The sequence below is a fragment of the Lepidochelys kempii genome, chromosome 2, assembly GCF_965140265.1.
Source record: "Lepidochelys kempii isolate rLepKem1 chromosome 2, rLepKem1.hap2, whole genome shotgun sequence".
In the NCBI taxonomy this organism is placed as follows: domain Eukaryota; kingdom Metazoa; phylum Chordata; order Testudines; family Cheloniidae; genus Lepidochelys; species Lepidochelys kempii.
The window spans coordinates 190,531,788-190,556,942 of record NC_133257.1 but is presented as its reverse complement, the minus strand read 5'-3'; the positions used below and the strand labels follow the sequence as shown (position 1 = coordinate 190,556,942).

Here is a 25,155-nt window from a genome sequence, read left to right as displayed (position 1 = left end):
CAGCGGTATTAGACTTCTGGGAGAAAAGTTCAATGCTCTGTTATTTATTTATTTTTTAAATACTGTTAAGAATTTTATATCCTTTCAACAGGTTTGGTTTAAATAGACAAAATGTGGCCACATGGTGGCACTGTAAACTCAGAATTTGGAATGGCTAAGACCTAGGCAAAAGTAGCAATGTAAAATAGCAATTAGAACCTAGAGTTCTTCCCCCTATAATAGTAAGATAGCAAACTACCCTTGATTTTAGCCAGAAAGAGTAGAAGATATTTTTAATGTAAGTAAGGAATAAGTTTAGAAGATTCATTTTATTAATATCTAGCATTAGCCCTGTTTAGGAGATCTTAGGTATTGTTCACACTTTTTAAGTGAAGCATTTGAGCATGTTCAGCTTCCACAGAAGACAACAATTCAGCACCATGCAGAATAGGACCATTAATGAGTGAGGAGCTGTTAAGTCTGAATAGGTTGTTTGCCTTGATGTTGACACTAATTATATTTGATGTGTGAGAAAGTGTTTGGTCACACACTGTCAGAAGCTAATCTTCCTGTGGCAGTGATATCACGTAGCAGAGGGCTCTTTAATCCATCAGACAGAGGCTTAAGATCCACTGGCTAGAAGCTTGTCACCACTATTGATCCATGATGGTGGAATGGATTTGACCTAGAACTGAAAGGCTCTATATCCAGTTACTAATGCTCAGAACCATCTACTTACCCTGTGCTGTCTGCTCACTCGATATTGCAACATGCTGTGTGGAAGAGTATCTTTGCCATCCCTCCCCCATTCTTTGAGAACACACACTTTCTTCTGCAAGAAACCAAAACCAGAGAATTCAACCAACTTTAATGAATTGCAAACACAAACATACTATGAGTTATTTTGTTTCTGGATCCCTTAGTTATATATATCAAGAGTGCCATCTAGTAGCAGAGACTCCACCATTTCTGCATCTCTGCTGTTCTCCATTTAATATGGCTCACTATACATATCCAGTGGGTAAATGGGACCTGGCTGGTCCCAAGTTTTCAAAGCAAGCTCCAGTTCCACTGAAGTAACAGGTCCCTTAAGAAGAGGCTGTAGTCCCATCAGGTTACTTGTTTCCGTAAGTCCAAATGTTGTCCTTTACTACAGCTCACTAGGCCCTCCAAATAGCTCTTCTCCAGAAAAGATCCATGCTGTAAGTGAAATTCCTCCTAGATACAAGGGCCCCTTTTAAGTCTCCCTTATTGAGCTTCAGCTGTGTGCTCTTCCCTACATGATTGAGATCTTGCACAAGAGTGGTAGGGCTTTTATCTCCCTTTGCATGGAGACGGTTAGTCCTTTTCTGACTGGAGAGTCAGACCACACACTTCACACTCACAATATGTGTGTGATTCATAAAAAACATTAGTGGAAGTTCTCAGCTCTTGTTGAAAAGTGACTAAATCATAAAGGGGCTTTTTTATTTAAGTTAAAAAAACCAAAACCTTGCAAGCTGGTTACTATATGCAGGAAAGTACCTCCTTGAAAGAGAATTTGTCCTTCCAAAGCTTCATCAGTTGACATGAAAATGATCTTTTTTCTATTGAAATTAATTTATCACTAATCACTTTTTCAGGATACAATCTGGTAAAAATTCATATAAAAAATTCCAAAAGATGGCTCATGCATAATGTGTGAAAAGAAAGTAAAAAGCAAAACCTAATGAATTAGAAAAGAGTTACAGTTTGCCCATACTTACTTTATGGATGTAGCCCATCAGTAATGTAATAATATACCGAAACTGAGAATAAGTTGAAAGAAGTGGTTGGATAAGCAAGGATTTCCTTATTTCATTTCCTGATTTCAAATGCACTTGATAATTTGAAACATCTTTAATACATTTCCTGTACCACTTTCCGATCAAAGTATTATTCTAAGGCAGGGGTTCTCAAAGTGGGGGTTGGGACTTGTCGGGGTCATGAGGTTATTACAGGGGGAGTCGCAAGCTGTCAGCCTCCACCCCAAACCCCGCTTTGTCTCCAGCATTTATGATGGTGTAAAATTTATAAAAACGTGTTTTTAATTTATATAGGAATCACACTCAGATGCTTGCTATGTGAAAGGGGTCACCGGTACAAAAGTTTGAGAACCACTGTTCTAAGGCCTTTATAGAAACATAAGAAAACCGGAATTGCCATACTAGATCAGAAGAGTGGTCGATCTAGTCCAGAATCCTTTCTCTGACAGTGGCCAAAACCAGATATTTCAAAGGAAGTGCAAGAAACCCCAGAGAGGGTGTCCCTGATCCATCAAAACACTAAAGCATGATTTCATGCACATGAGCACCCACATGCTTCAAGTTATGTATCTGTTTAAGTGCTTTGCTGGACCTAAATTTTATGGAGTAGCCTGCTTATATTCTGCTATCAATCTCATCAAAACTCTCATTACAAACTTTGGGAGTTTTAGATACAAAATAATGGCTGGATAATGTCCTACTACTATACCAATAAAAATGCATAACAACCAAAAATAAAAGCAGAAGCAACTAGAAATGCTGGAGTTCCTTTTTCCAAATATATGACATTTTTTAGGATCTCAATTTCAAGATTTTGTATTACAGATGTCAATTTAACATAATTAACGCTGATATAGCACCAGGCTTGTGTGAGATGAAATACATTTGAGTATAAATGGGTGGCATATCTCATACTAAGATATGAGAGGTAGTTCAAGAGGATGTGTCTCCACTTCTGACCTAATTTCATGTTCTAAACTATACTTTCTCTGAAGAGGTACATTGGAAGTTTATTCATGAGCCCAAAGACTTAGTGTAAAGAACAAATTCACAAACTTTTCCAGGGTCAAGTTGACCAAAACATGGCATATCTATTGTAAACATGGCATATCTATTGTATTTTCTAAAAAAGGGGTGAACCTTTAGTTTAAATTTATATATCCAAGTAAGTAGTTAGGTATGCATACCCCCTTTTAAAATATACAAATACACATTTGTATGAACAAATGCCGTTTCTTTCTGGAGAAAACTCATGTGCATCTAAAATGTGTAGGTACCCCTTCAGTTGCCTCTTTAAAGCCAAGTATTCAAAGCGTTTTGGTCCTTTGCACAACTGTTTCCACAAAAGTGAATGTAACTTTTTTACTTAGACACCCGTCACAATGCAGCTGAGAATTCCTGCTCCCCCGTAGATGGGGTGTATGTGGAACTAACTCGGTCAGGTGCCTCAGCATAGAGAACTGGGCAATATTTATACAAATGGATTGCAATGTGGTTTCGGAAAAAGGTATAAAGATATTTCCTAAACTTTTCACCAGCGAAAGCATAGATCATGGGGTTGATACAACAGTGGATCATTGCAGTCGCTTCTGTCACTTGGATTGCTACCTCTAGCTGACTGCTGTTCTCACAGTTATTTAGGGAAAATGAATCTTGAAAAGTGTACATGAGAACAACGATGTTGTATGGTGCCCAGAAGAGAAAATAAACAATCATTATGATAAAAATAAGCCTGACTGCCTTATGTTTTTTCTCATTCCTACATCTCAGTAATGTCTTTATAATCTCGGCATAGCAAAAGATCATAATGACCAGTGGAATGACAAGTCCCAGGATGTTCATCTTTAAAGTCTGGAATTGCTTCCATTTACTTTCCTGTCCCAATGGATAATGAGGGCTACATGTAAAATGATATGACTCCCTTTTAGCTTTGTGAAATATAAATCCTGGCAGAGAGGCTAATATTGCAACACCCCAAATGACAATACTTGTGATGATGCCATAGGTAACTGTCCTAGCCTTTAAAGCAAACACTGCATGGACAATGGCCAGATATCTATCTACTGTCAAAAGTATTATGAAAAAAATTCCACTGTAGAAGCCAGCATAATAGATCCCTGAAAGAATTTTACACATTGCATTTCCAAAATCCCACTCATGTGCTGCATAGTAAGCCCAAAATGGCAGGGAAAGAATAAAAAGCAAATCGGAAATTGCCAGATTCAGCAGATAGATGTCAGTCATGCTTCTCAGCCTCTTGTATTTTATCAGGATCAGCACAACTAGCGCATTGCCCACCAGGCCAAATATCAGCACCAAGGAGTACAGCGGTGGCAGAAACAGGGATGCAAATTTTTTGACATCAGCTTTTTGGCATGGTTCTGAGCCAGTATAATAATCATAGGTTGTCATGTCAGTTTCGTTATCCATCTTGTTCTGTCCTGGATGAAGAAAGAGATGGTAGAAACTAAAGAGATGGACTAAAACTCAGACGAAGATTGGAATTTTACCACAAACAATAATTTTGGTGGCTGGTGATGACCCCCATATTTCAGCTGCCTAACATTTCCTATTATAAAAGATTATTGCAATTTTTTTTTTTGAGAAGCTCTGAGATTTCCATTATTTGCACAAGGCCTTTGAAATGCAGTGGGGAGAAAGCCTTAGGGCTAGAGGAGCGCCTTTTCTTTTTCCCCATGAAATTCTGTTTATGTTTTGCTGTGTTATGACATAAAAATACAAAAGTGTCACAGCCCACTATTACTGAAAAATTTCCTACTTTCTCAAGTTTACAATATAATGATAAATCAATTGGAATATAAATATTGGACTTACTTTTCAGTGTATAGTACATAGAGCAGTATAAACAAGTCATTGTCTGTATGAAATTTCAATTTGTACTGTCTTCGCTAGTGCATTTTATGTAGCCTGTTGTAAAACTAGGCAAATATCTAGATGAGTTGATGCACCCCCTGGAAGACCTCTGCGTATCCCCAGGGCAACATGTACACCTGGTTGAGAACAACTGTCCTAAAGCACCATGCTTACACTGCTGCCTAAGCAGCAGCAGCAGCAGCCACTGCACTGGTAGTGCTTAGGAGCTGTTGGAACAGTTGCGGTGCAGAAGGAGAGAGAGTCAGGTCAGCTTCCCACTAACCACACACCCAGACCTAGCATGTAGCCACAGCAACCTGTTCCCCCCAGCTTCCCCCTGGAAGAACCACATGGGAGAGAAATTCCCCTACCTCTTGGGAGGATGTGGGCAAAGATGCAGTCCAGGCTCCCCTGAGCCACTCTTGAGATACAGGTGTCCACAAACACGTGTGTGTGCTCTGAGATGATAGCTTTCTCCTGCTGGTAGTTACTGTAGCTGAAATGGTTGATAACTCTATGCTTATGCCAAAGTTTAAGAATTCAAACCCTGCTGAGTACACATGAAAGAAGGATTATTAGAGTTGTACATAACAATTTGTTTTCTCTGTTTTCTTCTAAAATGAAAAATACATAAAAACACTAAGTTAATAGAAAATTATTTAGGTTGCAAAGTCAAGTACTCAAAAGTTAGGAAATGCCAGATTTACTGTTGCCTGTGGCACCTTAATTCTGTCCACTTGTGCACATACACTGTGATACAATATTTAATTACATGATCCCCACTCATTTTTCCCACAGGATCTTTTCCACAGTCAGTGCACAAGATGGATGCACAAGGGGGCAGAATTAAAGTTGCATAGGCAACCGTAATGCAGGCATTTCCTATATTTTGATTTTGCAACCTAAATAACATTCTTTTAGCCTTGTTCGTGTGTACACAACATTTGTAGGAAGAGACATGCAGTCTGGTCAGTCTCATCTTTTTATTTCCTTGACAGTAAACAGTATATGATTATACCTGTATCATATAAATATGTAAAATATAATGTTGATCAGACTTATGAAAATACTCTGAGTTAGTTGTTGAAAACTTTAAATATTGCTGATTAATGACTGCAAGTCTACAGATGCATGAACTACACATGCTTGTGGGCCAGATCCTTAGGTGGTGAAAGTTCACCTAACTTCATTGAAGTCAATGGAGCTATACCAATTTATGTCAACTGAGGATCTGGCCCTTAATGTACAGTATTATATGTTATTTTTATCTAGATGGAGATATCTTGCAGTAAAGGGTTAAAATTATTACTGCCCATTAAGAAGCAAGCTGGTCTTAAAAAGCAGGTAACTGAGAGACCTGATCAGAATTTAAGGTGTCATTGTCTTTAAGAGACAGGGTTGCTTTTCAATGAAATAGTTGCCTTCTTTTAGTTGCTGTGTCTCAACTTGGTGCCAACTGGCAGAGGGCACAGGGGATACTCAGTTTTCCAGGGATCCCCTGCATCAGATATATGCATAATAATTCCCCCAACAATCAGGGGCACTGGAATACTTTTAATAGTGGGGGTGCTGAAAGCTGTTTTTACTTTTTACCTCATGCCCCCCTTACCCCTGTCCATGTCCCCCCCAACCTCCAGAGCTGGGACCAGGAGCAGAACTGTGTCTCTGGGAGAGGGGGGAACTCAGATGGGGTAAGGAGGCCAAGGCTGGGGCCACAGCTGGGGGCGGGCGCGGGGCCAGGAGTGAAGCCCTGGGAACGGAGCCCTGGGAACAGGGGGGTCGGGCATGGAGCCCCGGGAACAGGAGGCAGGGCCAGGAGTGGCATGGGTCCAGTGGCTGGGGAGAGGGGTCCGGGGCTGGCGCTCCAGAGCAGAGCTCCAGTGCAGGGCTAGGAGTGGGGCCGCAGGTGCCAGGCATGGAGCCCCAGGCGTGGGGCCAGGTGCAGAGCCCTGGGCATGGGGCCAGCAGCCAGGGAGCAGGTCCCATGGCGGGGACCAGAGTCCTGAGTGCAGGGCCGGCGAGTGAAGTCCTGAGAGCAGGGTTAGGAGCGGGGCGCTGGGCTTGGGGCCGGGACCAGGGCCCCTGGCGCAGAGCCCTAGGTATGGGACCAGCAGCTGGGGAGTGGGGCTGGCAGCCGGGACCCTGCATAAAACCTGGGGGTGCTGCAGCAACCCCTGCATCCCTAGTTCCTGCACCTATACAAACAATGGCATGTGAGGTCTCTACTGAGAGCCAGTAGCCCACAGGTCATCATAATCACTGAAAAATGTATGTACAGATAATATTTAAGGACATTATGTATCTAAAAGTTCATAAGGACTTGGGATTAGGGTGGGTCACCAGGAGGTGACATACCTCAGGAATATTCCTTTCAAGCAGGAGGTAACAGACACTTCTCTCTCTATCTGGTCATGGGTGTACTTGGCATTGTAGGCCTTTCAACAGATGCCTGTTGGCCTACTGAGCCAAATGCTAGTCAAGAGATTGTGAAATTTTTAAGAGAGGAAATGTACAGGAAGAAATAAACAGCAGCAGAGGATCATCTTTATGAGAAAAGACAATGGATTGGTAGGGTACATCTGGGGATGCGGACATACACTGGAATCTTTCCCTGAGGAGGCAAGCTGACAGCATGACTTGTCTCATGAATGGACAATCACAGCCAAGCCTGGCTGTAAAAGACTGGAAGGACTTTGGGTGAGCATTGCTGATAAGACAGGAGAGTATCTAGATAAGTAAGTCTAGGTTCTAGAATGCGTGTTGTGATTTTATTTTATTTGCAACCATGTGTTTCCAAAACTTCCACTTGCTATCATTTGAATCTCTATGCTTTGTTAAATAAAGTTTTATGTGTTTTCACTATAAACATCTCTAAGTGCTGTGTGTTCAATGGAGTGGTGACGAGAACACTCCAGGGAGATGCTTGGAGGGCTCAGGGGTTGGAGTATGCCAATCACTAACCTGGAGTGAGAGAGAAGAGCCTGCGTAAGGCTGAAGGGGAGTGTTTGTGTTGTCCGTGGCCAATGGAGTGAGGGAACTGACCAACGGCAGGAACAGAAAAGCCTTCCTCATGCTAGAGGAAGTGCCTCATGACCCCGGGTACCACTGGGAAGTGTCACAGTTCCTTCATATCAGTTTTCTTTGTTGTATTGTCAAATAACTATAGAGATGGGGCACCAGCCCAATATGCCCCATTTGCATAATTCCCTTAAACACGTGGTCGAAGTATGGCCAAGGGTAAGAGTAGTAACAAATTATGTGGCATTTGAAGTGCTGGGAGCAGAGTTAACAGCAGGGAGTTAGGCTGTGTACACACTACAACTTAAGCTGGTATAAGTTATGTTGCTCAGGGGTGTGAATGATCCATCCCCCTCAGCGATGTAAGTTACACTAACCTAAGCACCAGTGTGGAGTGTGGACAGAGCTATGGTGACAGGAGAGCTTATCCCACCAACATAGCAACCGCCGCTCGTGGGGGCTGGAGTAATTAAGTCAACAGGAGAGCTCCCTCCCATTGGTTTAGAGCAGGGGTTCTCAACCTTTTTCTTTCTGATGCTTCCCAAACTTGCTATAAAACCTCCATGCCATCTGTGCCACAATAACTGGTTTTCTGCATATAAAAGCCAGGGCCGGCGTTAGGGGGCAGGAACCAGGGCAATTGCCTGGGGCCCCACACCACAGGGGCCTCCATGACGCTACGTTGCTCAGGCTTCAGCTTCAACCCCGGGGGCAGGGTTCAGGGACCTGGGATACAGCCCCAGGCAGTGGGACTTCAGCTTTCTGCCCTGGGCCCCAGCAAGTCTAATGCTGGCCCTGCTTGGAGGCCACGCTAAACCTGCTCGAGGCCCCCTAGGGGGTCCCAGACCCCTGATTGAAAACTACTGGTTGAGAGCATCCGCACTCGCAGTGCTGCAATGACTCAGCTGTACTGGTGTAAGCTCTGTGGCGTGGCCATTGCCTTAGAACAGTGGTTTTCAAACTTTTTTTCTGGGGATCCAGTTGAAGAAAATTGTTGATGCCCGCGACTGAAAGGAGCTGGGGATGAGGGGTTTGGGGTGTGGAAGGGGCTCAGGCTGGGGCAGGGGGTTGGGGTGCGGGAGGGGGTCAGGGCTCTGGATTGGGGGTGCAGGCTCTGGGGTAGGGCCAGGAATGAGGGGTTTGGAGTGCAGAAAGGGGTTCTGGGTTTGGGGGGGCTCAGGGCTCGGGCAGGGGGTTGGGGGCAGGAGGGGATCAGGGCTCTGGGGCTGGGGATGAGGGGTTTGGGATGCAGGAAGGGGTTCCAGGTTTGCGGGGGGCTCAGGGCTGTGGCAGGGAACTGGGGCACGGGGTTGGGGTGCGAACTTACCTCTGGCAGCTCCCGGTCAGTGGCGCAGCCGGGGTGCACCATGGACCACGCTGTGCCCCGGAAGCTGCCAACAGTGGGTCTGGCTCTTAGGCAGAGGTGCACAGCACGGCCCCCCCAGTTCCCATTGGCTGGTTGCTGGCCAATGGGAGTGCAGAGCTGGTGCTCAGGGTGGGGGCAGCATGCGGAGCCTGGTGCCCCCCCGCCTAGAAGCCGGACCCACTGCTGGCCGCTTCCAGGGCACAGCGTGGTGTCGGAAAAGGTAGGCCCTTATCTGCCTTAGCTGGGCAGCACAGCTGACGGGACTTTTAACGTCCCAGTCGATGGTGCTGACCAGAGCAAGGCGACCCAGCACCTTACATGCTGTGACCCAGTAGTGGGTCGCAACCCACAGATTGAAAAACGCTGCCTTGGAAAAGAGACCTGAAAAAGATTTTGCAAGGAAAACACCTGCAGCAACTAAGCAGACATGGATTTTTGTTCATGGAAGCATAAGCCTTTGCCCTCTGTGAGGATGTATGGCTGAACTATGCTGCAATATGACAGGTTTCAGAGTAACAGCCGTGTTAGTCTGTATTCGCAAAAAGAAAAGGAGTACTTGTGGCACCTTAGAGACTAACCAATTTATTTGAGCATGAGCTTTCATGAGCTACAGCTCACTTCATCGGATGCATACCGTGGAATAGAATCTGCATAAGGATCTTGTTGGTCTGCAGGAACTCTGATCCTGACATTTTAGGATCATAGTGATAGGGACATGGGCCTATGGATGGCCATTAAGAAAGGTAGCATCATTGACAATGGGGAACAAGTTGATTTTTTTTTTTGGACATTAGCCCCCTTTAACCTATTTTGTCTCTTTGTTTATCTGACTGGACCATTCTACTTTTATTAAGACCTTGTTAAACTACTTGTGGAAAGTTATCATAATCACATGCATAGCAATACATCTGAGTTCTATTGAAAACTAAATAGGCCAAAATTTCAAAAGTTACTAGTGATTTTGGGTGCTTCAATTTTTGTGTGTCAAATCTGAGTCACCTTTAAAGATGCCTGATTTTCAGAAAGTCCTGCACATTCTCCCCATGAGACAGTTGTTCCACAGCTGTGTTGACTCTACAGTCATTGTGAAAGTAAAAATGTGAGTTTGTTATGGCTCAGCTACACTGGTAGCAAATGAGTTTAAAGATTGTATTTTTATATAGTCACTTTTACCGGTACTTTAAGACAAGAAGCTTCTCCAAAAAGTAGCCAATAACCTTTTCCCTCCATAACTTATTTTTTCTATTTGGTTTGGTTTGCCTGCACATTCACTTGCAGAATTGGGGCCGTTCTTTGTATCTGTGGCCTGAACAACTTAAGAAATTGAATTGGTTTCAAGAACTTCAATAAGGAGAATAAGCCACGCCCAATATGTCTTCTGCTCATGACCAACATGACTCTCCTTAACCAGGTGCAGCAATCACCAGGGAGAGAGGAGTTTAGATAAGTTGCTGGTGTTTAGGGAATAAAATGGCAGTCCTGCTCAGCAGAATGGAGCATTTCAAAAGCAGGTGCTGTGGAATGGGTGATGGAATTTGAGACTGGTTAGAAATAGTGGACATGCATCTTTATCCTAAGCTTGTACTGATAAGCCAATAGAGGTGTGACAAATACCTGATTTGGAACTGATTTGTACAAGAGTGTGGCCATTTTGTTAGATTGATACAGTACAAATCTGATTCTGAAATGTAGGATTTTATATTTGTATTAGAGGTTATAATTAATAATGTAGTATGTATTAATGTATGATTTGATTTCATCCTGCCACCCCCTTTTTGAATAGCAGAAAGGAATGACCCTCTGGGATATTGGTAGAAACGCATCAGACAGGCTGCCTGTGTCTGAACTAATGTTAAAGCAGGAACAGACCAGAACAGTCCTTATGGATGATTATGGTCACCTTTTGTTTTAGGAAGTTTTCATTACAGTATTTGCTATAAAGTCTTGTTTCTTATCTGCATTGCAAATGAAGTTGTGTGAGGTTCCTTTGTAATCCCTTTAGTAACCATATAACCCTTTCTAAAATGTAATCCTGTCTGAAATTCTCTGTAAAATTGTTTGGTGTGAGTAAAGGATGTGTGCATGGTTAAGGATGAGTGTGAAAGCCATCACAAATGTCCAGATGGTCAAGAAGACGTGAGAGACTTGGAGAGACAGCAGGAAATAATCAGAAAATATCCATTGTATCTGATGCTAAAACGAGTTAGCAGCATTGACAACTGAGGCAGAGGTGAGGCAAACACCCCTGAAGGTGAGACAGCAAATAAGAGGTAACAGCAGAAAACCCCAAGATTAACACCACTTAAGGACTAACGATAACACAATAACATTGCAAAATCCATAGACTAAAGTGGAAATTTACAAGTATAAAGCTGGGATATTTTGCCATAGAACTCTGGGTTCAGTCCTGCAAAGCCTCAGAGGATCAGATCACAACTGACAGAGCCCAGTTCCTCACTTGTGCTCAATCTAACTGGCCATTAGATTGACTCGAGCTACGACAGACTGGTAACTATAAAGACCGTCTGCAGGACTTGTGTGTGTGTGTTGTGTAATAGAATGTATATGATAACGGTTGTATTTTCAATAAACGCGGCATATTGCCCTTTTCCCTGAAAAAGATCCCATGTGCTTCTTATAAGCATAACAACTTTCCTCCCTCCACTCTGTCTCTGGATCGTGAGAACATCACCATGGTGCTTGTCTTCTTCCACCCACCCTGTCCTCAGGGCCTAAATCCTGTTATCTCTCCCTTCTTTCTGATTGGTTCCAGTAAAATCCTCCTACTAGCTTCTTTCCTTGCTTCAGAAGCCTCTCTCCACAGTATCTGAATCTGAGATTAGTATCTATCCATCAGATACTGATAACTACCATTGGGTGCCTACCAATTTTAAAAGAGCAGGATTAGCAAATCCCTATATGCAGTATCCCATGAAGCAATTTCTTCCACTCTTTTAGGAAACTGTTATCCAGTGCCTAAGACACTTGACTAGGAGTCAGATGACCTGGGTTTTATTTCTAGCTCTACTACTGACCAGCTGTTTGATTTTAGGCAAGTCATTTCACCTCTTTGTGCATCAGTTTCCCCATCTATAAAAGAGAGATGAAGCTACCCATCCTTTTGGGAAAAAATGCTATATGACCTACGGATGAAAAGCACTACAATATGGGGGTAAGTGTAGTCATGACCACAGAGTACGATTTCTTCCCAGAAATCTGCGATCAGCCTATCAAAAATTCTGTTTGTCTGGTGCAAGTTAACCCAAGCTTTATTGCTTTTGAGTTAAAAAGCCTCCCATGCCTTAAGCATACACAAAAATCAGCAAAGCCAGATATTACTGTTTCACAGAAATGTTCAGATCATTTTATTAAAACATTAAAATGTTAGACTGCGGAGTAAAACTTCACAATAAACAGCTAAATTACACGGGACTTCCTGTAGAAATACATATTGAATATAAATAGGTCACATCACACACAGTGTTTAAATTACAATACCAGTGTTTCAGCAGTCATTCTGAGATAGGTGTAAATATGCCTTAGCCAGATAGATTCTCCTCTCTTCTGGACAGAAGGGGGATCATCTTTTAATATGCAATGGTAAACTGATACTTAGGAATGCAATTTCCATTAATTATGACAGGAGTTGTGCACTTGGCATCTTGGAGTCAGGAGTGAATCCTGAAATCTTTATTAAAGCAAAACTGATTTCATATCACTGTGAAGGACTGCAAAATCAGACCATTTGTATGGTGTGCTGAAAAGATTATATATTCCAGATTAGGTCTGAAGGATTTTATGTTTAATGTGCTCACATTCTCAGATTTCAAACCAATATTTTCCCAGTATCGGAGCAGTTCCTCAGCTTATATGAATTCGTGTAGCTCCACTGACTTCAGTGATACTACACTAGTTTATACCAGTTGCAAATCTGGTCCATTATTGTGTTTTCAAAACAGATTTTTCTTCTTGCTACAACTGGTATAAAAGTTTTGACAGAAAAATCTTTCCAGTTTAATTCAATTGTTACAGAGGTATCTTATTCCATTGCAATCTCATCCAATACAGTCCCTGGAAATTTGCCTCATTGTTTATCTGGTTTCCCTTCTGAACACTTCTAATGGTTACATCCTTTTAAAATAGTTCATTCTAGTGCATTCCCCCTGCCCTTCTCAATTGTTATTTTTATAGGTGAATCCACTAACAAATGACTCAGCAGATTATTTTCTGTGTTTACAGATATAGGCATTTGTGTTACCTCTTAATCTACATAAGCAACTAATAAATGTATAAATACTAAAAACAGATGAAAGATGACTTACCAGATATCTAAGAAGTGCCACTGATGTCTTAATCATTTAGACTGGCTGCACTGCATAACTCAGTTTTGCACATAACAAACACAGGGCAGGCATACACCCCTTCCTGTGTGAAGAAGGATACAATATTCATACATTTAGCAGACTTTGAGTGAACAAGAAATCATTGTCACTTAAGTAGTTCTTCTTTTCTATAAAGGACTTTCAAATGCTCCTATAAAAAGTGCGTTAAAGCACAGATGTATAGATTTTGAAATCCTAGTGGCAGGACTTAGGTTTCACAATCCAAACCTATAATTATAGAAAGAATTTGGTTTTGTTTGTAACCCACTCTTAGCATTGCAGCATGTAGTGGTGTGAAAAAGGGAAGAAACCGTTAGAAGGATACATAATTTCGTCTTTTTCATTTGGGGGACTCTCTGTGCCACACTTGCCAGAGGCAGGAATGATGTCCTGAAATTGGGTGTGGAAGCACTAGGTGTGCTCATTAGCTCTTTGAAGTTACTTTGGTGATTTCCATTGTGGGCAAACAGATTGGCAGGACACACCCAGAGTCTCTTTCTAAGAGTGGGATCAATGGGAACTCATGGGGAATGGGAGGGGTTTATAAATAGAGGGAGCCATAATACTCTTCCTTCCTGGTGCAGTCAATCTCTTCTTGAACTTACCCCATGTACCCATACAATAAACCCCCTTACTATAATCAAACTTACCATTAGCAATGATCTTTAACATATTCACAATCATAGGCAATTCCAAATCTGTCAGGTGTCAATGAGTTTTTCCTGAGTATGGGAAGGACTTTGTTTTTCAAGATGAAAAAGTAGGAAAGATGAAAGAAAAGGGGCTTGTCTCTTTCTAGAAACATAGGAATTGCCAGCCTGGATCAGACCCATGGTCTGTCTAGTCAAGTATCCTGTCTCCAGTAGTGGCCAGCACCGACTGCTTCAGAGGAAGCTGCAAGAAAGCCTTGTAGTGGGCAATTGAGGAGAAACCTGCCCACGGGTAAAATTTCTTCCTAAACCCCAATAATTAGAGTTTGGCTTATGTCCTGCAGCTAAGAATTTATATCCCTTCCAAAACTGTTGTTTTTTGCTGTTTTAATGATTAAGCTTTGTAATCGAAGTATCACAGTGAAATAAACATACAGACCTGTATTTTTTCCAATAACCACACCAGTTCATGATATATATGAAAGGATATGTGATCAGAGATCTATCAATGTAGATCATCGATCCATCAAGATAGATCTATCTAGTTATCGCCAATGAGATAGTAAATGTCAAATGACAGGAGTCCAGGAAGGGGCATTGTGAGGAGGGTTGTGCACTGGAAAGGAAGTGAACTATGGTTAGGGCAGGCTTTCCAAAAACATAGGGCCAGCCCCACGGTGGAGTTTGGGTGGGGCCTGAAACTCATATCCTACTTTTTGACTATCTTGAAAAAATGCAAATTACTGCATGAGATTTTCTGTTAGATTTCCTGTGCATCTGCCACCAGCTCTCTCAGTGATTTTCTGGCATAGAGGAGACAGGGTCTCAGTCCCCCCACACCCATTCTGCACCCTGAGCTTCTTCCCTGTGAGTCCCTTTATCCCCAGCTTGTACCTCCCTCAGGCCCATTTCTTTCCCGAGTTCCCAGTTGCTCTTCAGGCTCATTCATCTCACTGAAATGTTGCAAAGTAAATGCTAGTGTGAGTTTCTATCCTTTGACCTTCTAGCATTGCATTAATTATTGCTATATGTGAACATTCTCTCTAACTCACATGAAGGTGGGGACTGAGCTCATTTGCTTCAATAAAAGTGAGGCATGGTAGCAGAAAGTTTGAGACCCACTGGGGCAGGGAGTGGATGTCAGTGAGCCACGTTACCTGGTCTTGGAGTGAGAGGCTGTCAGGGAGGAGGAATATATTGAGATTGGCAGGAGATCGAGAGGGGATGATGCAGGGGTACAGAGGACTGGGATGCATGAAAGTCTGGTGCAGGAGATTGGGAAGAGCATGAAGGGGGAGACCAGGGAATGGTGGGGACAGAGCAGGGAACATGGAGAGGGATGTAGAGCAACACGCACTTACTCATATTTAAATACTTAATACTCTGTAGATATAAAACTTTAAGGGCCAAATTCTCTAGTTGGCTAATGTCACTTTATACCACCTAAGCAGCACAAAGTGATCGTACAGTGGCCAGAGCTGGCTTGTGGGAGAATTCAGTTTGTTCCCCAGTGCTAGATAATTTTTCCTCACCCACTTTCATGCCATCTGCTTTATAATACCCACCCAAACTGATATTTGCCCCCTAAAATTAAAAAAATATATATTTTCAAAGGTCAAGTACCAAATTCCTCCTCAAGTTTCTCGGTGAATGGGGGCTGTCCCAGCTGCAACATCTTTTAGGATAGTGCAGCAGCTCCACACCCAGTAGGTTTCATTTCCCTGTGGGCTGGTGTGGGGGAGGGTTCTGGTCCATGACTCGACATCCTCTCCACCCCCTTTGTGGTTATGTGCGTTCCCTTGGTATCCATGTAAGGCGCAATCCCTGCACTTTCCCAGGATCTGAAGCTGAAGCCTCTTTCCCACAAAGACAATGAGAAACATACAATATAATGATTTTATTAATAACTTGCATTAATGTAGAAGGAGAAAGAAGCATAAAATGATATCAGAATTCACACCCCAAAAAAATGGAAATGGAGACAGCTCAGTAAAACTGAGCATGCATCTGATGAAGTGGGTTTTAGCCCACAAAAGCTTATGCCCAAATAAATTTGTTAGTCTCTAAAGTGCCACAAGGACTCCTCGTTGTTTTTGCTGATACAGACTAACATGACTAATACTCTGAAATAGATAACCATAACACTGACATGCATTTGGTATTAAAAAGGTGCTTTCACACTAATGCAAACTTGCAGAAAATATTTTTTCCATAAAAGGAAGTTTACTGTGAGAGTAATTTTCTGCCTTCACGTGGTAGTACTGCAGATATTTACCTCACAGGGCTGTCATCAGGCTGAATAACTAGTTATATACAGAGGTGTGAGGCTGCAAAGTACTATGTAAGTGCTAAGATATTGGGATCTGATCCTGCCAGCTCTTACTCATGTGAGCAGGACTTGCATGCATTAGTAGTGCCATTTGGAGCAAATGGATGGAAGTCAGGGGACCGTCTGGATGAGTAACGCTGGCTTGAATGAGTGTTTGCAGGATCAGGCCCTTAACACTTAAATAAGAGCTTGTTGAAGCATACCCATTTTCTCCTCACTCTTCCTGTGCATATCACATCATTCTCTAGAAACTGAGTTGTTTGTGGTGTACAAAATGTCACTGTACATTAAAGGGTGATATGGCATTAAATATTAGGACTCTAGATGAGTAAAAACTTTCAAATCCAAAATGAAGCCAGAACTTTATAAATTTTCCTGAATCCCAGTTGGCTGCAAAAACTCTTGTTCTTGTAAGAAGTTTTCACATTGGTTCATGAGAAGGCAAAGGATATTATGACCAAGAAAACCTCTTTCCAATGGGAAAAAACAGGTTAGATGCAAGCCTGTAAAATTCAGGTCTTGCATTTTCAATCTTTTTGCATTTTCCTTTTTTTTTTTTTTTTTTTTTTTGCGCAGTTAATGAAAAAATCTAGAGAGCTGTTGAGATTTCCAGCCCACAGTACTATTTTGCATCTCGCTCCCTCCTGTGCCATTGTTTGCCATTCTTTTTAGGATCAAACAAAAAAAATTAATATACTACAACCATCAAGACTAATTTTCATTTCTCACTCTCCTGGATTTGGTTTATGCTCTTTTATCAGAGCATGGAAGTTGTTGTTTCTCTATTAAGGATATGCTTCAGAGTAGCAGCCGTGTTAGTCTATACCTGCAAAAAGAACAGGAATACTTGTGGCACCTTAGAGACTCACAAATTTATTTGAGCATAAGCTTTCATGGGCTACAGCCCACTTCATCAGATGCATAGAATAGAACATATAATAAGAAGATACATATACATACAGAGAACATGAAAAGGTGCAAGTAGCCATACCAACTGTAAGAGGCTAATTAATTAAGATGAACTATTATCAGCAGGAGAAAAAAATTTTTAGTGATAATCAAGATGGCCCATATAGACAGTTGACAAGAAGGTGTGAGGATACTTAACATGGGGAAATACATTCAATATGTGTAATGACCCAGCCACTCCCAGTCTCTATTCAAACCCAAGTTAATGGTATCTAGTTTGCATATTAATTCAAGCTTAGCAGTTTCTTGTTGGAGTCTGTTTTTGAAGCTTTTCTGTTGCAAAATTGCCACCTTTAAGTCTGTTACTGAGTTACCAGAGAGGTTGAAGTGTTCCTCCTACCATTTTTTGAATGTTATGATTCCTGATGTCAGATTTGTGTCCATTTATTCTTGTGTGTGGAGACTGTCCGGTTTGGCCGATGTACATGGCAGAGGGGCATTGTGGCACATATCACACTGGTAGATGTGCAGGTGAACGAGCCCCCGATGGTGTGGCTAATGTGATTAGGTCCTATGATTGTGTCACTTGAATAACCATGTGGACAGAGTTGGCATTGGGCTTTGTTGCAAGGATAGGTTCCTGGGTTAGTGTTTTTGCTGTGCAGTATGTGGTTGCTGGAGAGTATTTGCTTCAGGTTGGAGGGCTGTCTGTAAGTGAGGACTGGCCTGTCTCCCAAGATCTGTGAGAGTGAGGGATCATTTTTCAGGATAGGTTGTAGATCTTTGATGATGTGCTGGAGAGGTTTTAGTCGGGGGCTGAAGGTGACAGCTACTGGCATTCTATTATTTTCTTTGTTTACAGAATCAAGATCCTGTTTTGTGGATACACCTTTGCCTTGCAATTAATAGCATTTAGATTTCTAATGTCTTAATATGTGTTCAGTTACTTCCAGAGTTGCACTCAGAAAAGAGAAGGCACTCTTAAAGAAAATATTATGCTGTAAAGATATAAGAATAAATATTTTAATGCTTAAACTTCCTCTTTGAATATATAAAACTGAAGTCAATATAATTGAATGCAATAGTCAAGGGGAAAGGATTATTTTAAAGAGACAGTCACCAGCTAATAGGATACCCCTGCTTAACACAAGGTCAGTCATATCCCTTAACAGAAGTGTGCACATTTCCTGTTTATCAAAATCTCTGTTTTATGAAGATTTAACAGCTCTTCAAACCCTATAGGAAAAACAATGTAGCAGTGTAATTGTAAATAAACCTTCTCCACCTCAGATAAGAACTTGATTACATTATGAAAAAAACACTAACTTATAAAGTTCATGGGATGTTACAGTGGATACTTACCAAACTGTAGAATTTGAATGTTCTTGGGGGATTTGTAATATTCTCTATGTGAAAAATGAGAAATACTACAATGTCACAAAAAAGTTTTATTACTGTGATTGGTAACTGTCCAGGTCTTATTGTCATCGTATTAAGAGTTTTGTTTAATTGCACAATCTTTTAAGTAAAAAAGGAGGATGAAACTTTTACTGGCTACATTTCTAATGCATTTTACAAACCAATGGAGATATCATGCTCTGCAGTGGATGGGGTGTATGTGGAGCTAACCCGTTCTAATTTATCACCATGAAGAGCTGGACAGTGTTTGCAGAGGTAGATTGCAATGTATTTTCGGAAAAAGGTATAAAGATATTTCCTAAACTTTTCACCAACAAAAGCATAGATCACGGGGTTGATACAACAGTGGATCATTGCAACTGCTTCTGTCACTTGGATTGCTAGCTCCAGCTGACTGCTGCTGTCACAGTTATTTAGGAAAAATGAATCTTGAAAAGTGTACATGAGAACAACAATGTTGAATGGTGTCCAGAAGAGAAAATAAACAATCATTATGATAAAAATAAGCCTGACTGCCTTATGTTTTTTCTCATTCCTACATCTCAGTAATGTCTTTATAATCTCTGCATAGCAGAAGATCATAATGACCAGTGGAATGACAAGTCCCAGGATGTTCATCTTTAAAATCAGGAATTGCTTCCATTTGATTTCATAACCTAATGGATAATGAGGGCTACAGGTCCAGTGAGGACCTTCCTTTTGAACACTGTGAAATATAAACCCTGGAAGAGAGGCTAATATTGCAACAACCCAAATGAAAACACTTGTGATGATGCCATAGGTAACTGTCCTAGCTTTCAAAGCCAACACTGCATGGACAATGGCCAGATATCTATCTATTGTCAAAAGTATTATGAAAAAGATCCCGCTGTAGAAGCCAGCATAATAGACCCCTGAAAGAATTTTACACATTGCATTTCCAAAATCCCACTCACGTGCTGCATAATAAGCCCAAAATGGTAAGGAAAGAATAAAGAGTAAATCGGAAATTGCCAGATTCAGCAGATAGATGTCAGTCATGCTTCTCAGCCTCTTGTATTTTATCAGGATCAGCACAACTAGCGCATTGCCCACCAGGCCAAATATCAGCACCAAGGAGTACAGCGGGGGCAGAAACTGGGATGCAAATTTTTTGACATCAGCTTTTTGGCATGGTTCTGACTCAGGATCGTAGTAGTAGGTTGTCGTGTCAGCTTCTTCAGTCATCTTGTGCTGTCCTGCATAAAGAAAAAAGGGTTAAAATGAAAGAGATGGACTAAAAGTTAGACAAATATTAGAATTTTACCACAAATATTATTGGGAAGCTGGCAGTGACTTCCATATTTAAGTTGCCTAATGCTTTCCAGTATAAAAGATAATTGTAACCCTTTTTTTGAGATGCTCTGATACCTCCACTATTTATTAAATATTGGTTTCCACATGCACTATGTATGAGAAATATTTGTCATCTTCAGTGAAGTATGTCAGCACCAGGACACAACTGAGAGCTGGCTGATGACTAATCGCAAAGGCAGCTAGTTCTCAGCTGGTTTGTTAGAAGTGTGTTTAAGTGGTTTTCAGAAGTGTCAGAATGAGACAAAAAAGAGCACCATTCAAAAGGAGCCTAATTAGAGGAAACACTTTGTTTTTCAGGTTTCCTACCCACATTCATATGTCACTAGCCCACACCACAGCAATAAGCCATGAGTGGTTGTGCATTGGTAGACTGTGGGTGGACAGCATCTAAGTAGCATTTCACAAGCAAAATTTGCCAAACACATTAGTTGTTACAAATTATTCTTTCAACAAGTTTGCTCATTTCTCACATTAACTGACCTCTCTGTGCTTCTGTATTTGGTTTAGTTTGGTTCTGAAAAAAGACATTACTCATTACAGTATATATAGAAAGAGAAACCTGAACAACCCTAATTTTTGGACATCTACATAAAACTAAAAAACTGCTAAAAATAAACCCTTGAAAACAGAAGCCATAAGGCTAAATGAGAATGAGGCCCATATTCTTTATTTAACAAAATTGTTCCTTTGGCCTTATTCTCATTTACACCCAGGCCATTTTAAACTGCTCTAGTCATGCATAGGAGCCTTGAAGGAAGTGAATATGAATATAAATTATTTTTACTTTAAGGCCCTTTTACACTGTCAGAGCAAGGTAATGTGGTCTTAGTGTGAATGAGAATCAGGCTCTCTTGTTCTGGTCATGATAATATCCTTGTGTACAAGAAATAGGTGACTTACCTGTTAATTAGGAAAATGTGGAAGAGGTGATTAAACAATCCTGCACTAGAGTTGACTTTGTAGGATGAAATGGCAAATTTCACCTCTCTTGCAATTCAGATCAAGTCCAAGCAATGAAAAATGTAGACTTTGAATGAAAGCAGAGTACTGTTCTCTACCATCCAAGAAATATTCAGCACGTTATTCTCAAGTTGATAACCTGTAAGAAAATTCACAAATCTATCAACTGATATTGAAACACCACCCTGAATGACATCAAATAATTTCAAAACCATTGTCTTTGTTGGGCTATATTCTCATACTGTAAAACTTGTCAAAAAAATGCTCTCCAGTGTCTATTTTGAATGTATCTGCAGTTGGCATTAATTATCTTGTTCTAATTACTGGATTCTGCCAAAATGTAATATTGGGTTAACATGATTCACTTGATTCAAGATTTTTTTCCTCTTATTGCAATGGCCTTTTGCCTGAACTGTAAAGTGGTATGTCCTTAGCATCAGAAATGCTTATTGTCTAGAGTTTGAAAGTTGGTTGGAATCAATGATTTAATAGATCTTTTCCATCAACAACAGTCAAAATGAGGCAGACTATTAGTAGCTGTTTGCAAATTATCTATAAATATTAGTTATTCAAAGGTTTTGTACAAACAAATTATTTAAGCCTATGGGTTTCTCATTAATTATTCCCTATAACTGTAGCTTTGAATATTCATGACTGCATTTATAATTCACTATTTGTGCTGTGCAATTGATCACCCAATTCACAGGGCATTGTTTCTTCTTTCTGATTGGATGACGGCAACTCTTATAAACAGTAGGGCTTGCTTAAGTCCTCTCTAGTGTGTATTGTTGTGTGGACATATATGCCCAAGTTTCTGCAAACATTCTTGCTAAACAAAACAAATAATTAATACAAATGTTTGCAGAAAACAAATTAAAAGGTTGCAAATACTGAGTCTTCTTGCAGGATTCTCTGCACCTTGAAGTCTTTAAACCATGATTTGAGGACTTCAATAGCTCAGACATAGGTGAGATGTTTATTGCAGGAGTGGGTGGGTGAGATTCTGTGGCCTGTGTTGTGCAGGAGGTCAGACTAGATCATCATAAGGGTTCTTCTGACCTTAAAGTCTATGACTGAGCAAAGGCTACACACATTCTTGCCTTATAGCAGCACTCTTGGAAACTGTAGTGTTTTGAATGACTATAATATATTTGAAAAAAGGACAGAAATTTTGGGTGTGATGTTTGCCACTTCATCTGTAATGACAGTTGCAGTGGAGGAGAAAAGCACAGAGAGTCCTTGGTGGTGATAGTTATTACTGCACAGATCTTTTGTTTTTTTCCACATAGGCTGGAATTCAGCTTTGTGGCTGTACAATGTTTCAGGAGGTATTTTGCTGGACAGTTCCCCAGTGACGTTCTATGGCACCATCTGTATGCATCAAGGGGACACTATTCCTTCTAGTGCTAAATCCATGTCCTCTCACTGATGGTTAAACATTGTACAGCCTCTGGTTTGCTTGGCCTGTTTAACCAAAAAATTTACTTGGATACATTCTATGTGAAAAGATCATTAAATTGCAAAGTCTTAACCTGAAAAGTTAAGAGATGCCAGAATAGTAGTATATGACTCGATAGTATTCAACACCATATATTTGTTGACAGGTTTCCATGCTCCATTTAGGGCTTATGTCCCACCCTTGATCTCTGTTTCCGGTGGTGTCAAGGTTTGGCGCTGTCAGCCATTTTGAAAAAATATTTTTGATTATTTTTTAATGTTTGAATAGGGGGAGTGTGTTTGTGCTTTGATAATTTGGTTGCTTGTTTAGAGAAAAAGGTTCAAAGAATAGAGTGAGAGCTTAAAGATTAAAAAAGAAAGCTTTGGTAAGGTTTAGAGGAAAAAAGGAAAGAACCTTTGGTGTGGTTGAGTAAGGAGAGATGATTTTAAAGGCCTAGTTTGGCATGTTATTAAAGAATAGAAAGAACTTAAAGAAAAATAAAGATTTTTGTTTTTAAAAGGAGGAGTTTGAAAGAATAGAGGCAAGTTATTAAAGAAGAGATTTTTAGTGAGGTTTAGTAAGGAGAGGTGTTTTGAAAGGACTAGTTTGATATATTATTCAAGAATAAAATTGAGATAAATGGAAAAGGTGCATTAAATATAAGGGTAGGTTAAGAAAAGAGCATTTAAAAAGAGTTAAATAAAAGAGAAACAAAGGAAACGGTTTATTAAAACATGGTAAAATATGAAGGTTGGTTAAGAAAAACATTTAAAACGTTAAATAGGGTAGGTTAATAAAAGAGCATTTAAAACATTAAATATTGAAAAATAGGTTAAAAAGAACAGGCATGGCAAAAAAGGGAATGTACTAAAGCAGAGACTGTTTAGTAAGCACATGGTAAAAAAATATAAAGGCAGGTTAATAGAAAAGTATTTGAACTATTAAATACAAGGATAGGTTAAGAAAAGAACATTTAAAGAGTTAAATAAAAGAGAAACAAATATAGGTTAAAAGAGAGAACAGGGCAAGAAAAGGGAAAAGAAAGCTTCTTTGCAAAGGGCAAAGATAGACAGCACATGACTGAGTTAGAGAGATCTTACCCTTCCAAATGTTTCTGCAGAAAGAGGCAACTTCCAAAGGTGGTGATAACAAGCCTGAAGAGCTGTGAACCTGGGATCGGCCCAATCAGATGTTGCTCTACAGCAGCGTCATAGAATTCATTTTCCTGAACCAATCCTATAGTCCCAAGGTTTTTAAACAAGAGTCATCTCACCCGCCCCACCCCTTTAACTGCCTTATTCTTATCTAAAAGAACAGACCCCAAGCATTTTTCCCTGCAATGTAGCCCTTTTATATAGTGGCTTTAATATAAGTTAAAGCCATAAGCCCTTAGTAACAAACAATTTTTAAAAGTTTTCCCCTATGTTTTAGATGAAGATTGGTTATTTTTTAGTGAGGACAATTTGAAGCTGCAGCAAAACCCCTGTTAGCAAAAACAGCATCTGAGAGTCAGTGGATTAGAGATAAGAAGGCTGCTTCTTCCCCAAACTTTTTAACAAATGCAAGTAAAAGCTATATTAAGTCTTGTAAAGGGATAAACACTTTAAAAGACAAACCTATATGAAGACACATCCCTTTATTTACAGGTGTGTTTCAATAAAATAGAGCATGCAGACACACCCCAGGTTTAAAACCACAGGTCCTTAGTGACAGTTTATATTCCCCCTATTTTGTAAGCCAATGATGTGACGGGTTGGGTCACAGAAACCCCCTTGGGACTGCCACCTGATGTGCTGAGACTACCTCTAAGCCAGTTTTCCCTGGCAGCTTGAGACTTCAGTACCCTGCCTGGTTGTGCCAGACACTAGCCTGCTACAAACACAGACCCAGGTCTGAACCACATCCCCCAAAAGCTGCAGGCTTAACTGAAAACAGCTTAAGAAGTGTTCCTGTCTCCAACACCCAGATACCCAGTTCCCAATGGGATCCAAACCCCAAATAAATCTGCTTTACTCTGTATAAAGCTCACACAGGCTAAACTCAAATTGTTCACCCTCTATAACACCGATAGAGAGATATGTACAGCTGTTTGCTCCCCCAGGTATTAATACTTGCTCTGGGTTAATTCATTAAGTAAAAAGTGATTATTAAATATAAAAAGTAGGATTTAAGTGGTTCCAAGTAATAACAGGCAGAATGAAGTAAGTTACCAAGCAAAATAAAATGAAATATGCAAGTCTAAGCCTTATACAGTAGGAAACGAAATGCAGGTAAATCTCACCCTCAGAGAGGTTCCAATAAGCTTTAACAGACTAGACTTCCTCCTAGTCTGGGTCCAGCAATCACTCACACCCCCATAGTTACTGTCCTTTGTTCCAGTTTCTTTCAGTCATCTCTTTGGGGTGGAGAGGCTAATCTTCTGAGCTAGCTGGAGACAAAATGGAGGCGTTTCCCAGGGCCTTATATAGTCTCTTGTGGGTGGAAACCTCTTTGTGACATTCCCCTCTGGTGTTATCTGGACCTGTGAGCTGCTAGGTCTCTCCAATCCTTGACTCAGGGAGCCAGCCTTACTGTGCTCTGCTGTGAGAACCCCCTCTCCTGGGCTGTTCATGCACAGCCTCTGGCATGTAAGCGGCTCCCAGCTACTTGCAAGCGCATGACACTAGCCAATATCTCCAGTCCCAGCCACAACCCTAGGAACCTCCATCTTGC

The 25,155-nt window shown here is 40.9% G+C and overlaps 2 protein-coding genes across 7 annotated transcripts; both read right to left on the bottom strand.

The window, feature by feature from the left end:
* Positions 1-556: 556 nt before the first annotated feature.
* LOC140907381 (C-C chemokine receptor type 5-like) lies at positions 557-13,446 on the bottom strand. Of its 2 annotated transcripts, none has more exons than XM_073333206.1 (3): positions 13,344-13,446; positions 5,009-5,187; positions 557-4,204 (listed from the first exon to the last, which is right to left on the bottom strand). In XM_073333206.1, exon 3 carries the CDS (start codon positions 4,191-4,193, stop codon positions 3,141-3,143), a length of 1,053 nt encoding a protein of 350 aa, XP_073189307.1. In that variant the 5' UTR covers positions 4,194-4,204; positions 5,009-5,187; positions 13,344-13,446; the 3' UTR covers positions 557-3,140. The 2 variants fall into 2 exon arrangements, with proteins under 2 accessions (XP_073189307.1, XP_073189306.1); XM_073333205.1 differs by having other exon boundaries at positions 5,009-5,184.
* Positions 13,447-15,935: 2,489 nt separating this feature from the next.
* On the bottom strand, positions 15,936-24,902 carry LOC140907376 (C-C chemokine receptor type 5-like). Of its 5 annotated transcripts, none has more exons than XR_012157475.1 (4): positions 24,725-24,902; positions 20,946-21,144; positions 18,654-19,927; positions 15,936-18,289 (listed from the first exon to the last, which is right to left on the bottom strand). XR_012157475.1 is itself a non-coding variant. In XM_073333178.1 (4 exons), exon 4 carries the CDS (start codon positions 19,914-19,916, stop codon positions 18,864-18,866), a length of 1,053 nt encoding a protein of 350 aa, XP_073189279.1. In that variant the 5' UTR covers positions 19,917-19,927; positions 20,946-21,144; positions 23,544-23,679; positions 24,725-24,902; the 3' UTR covers positions 15,936-18,863. The 5 variants fall into 5 exon arrangements, 4 of the variants coding, with proteins under 4 accessions (XP_073189279.1, XP_073189278.1, XP_073189280.1 ...); XM_073333178.1 differs by adding an exon at positions 23,544-23,679 and having other exon boundaries at positions 15,936-19,927; XM_073333177.1 differs by adding an exon at positions 23,544-23,640 and having other exon boundaries at positions 15,936-19,927.
* Between the last annotated feature and the right edge of the window lie 253 nt (positions 24,903-25,155).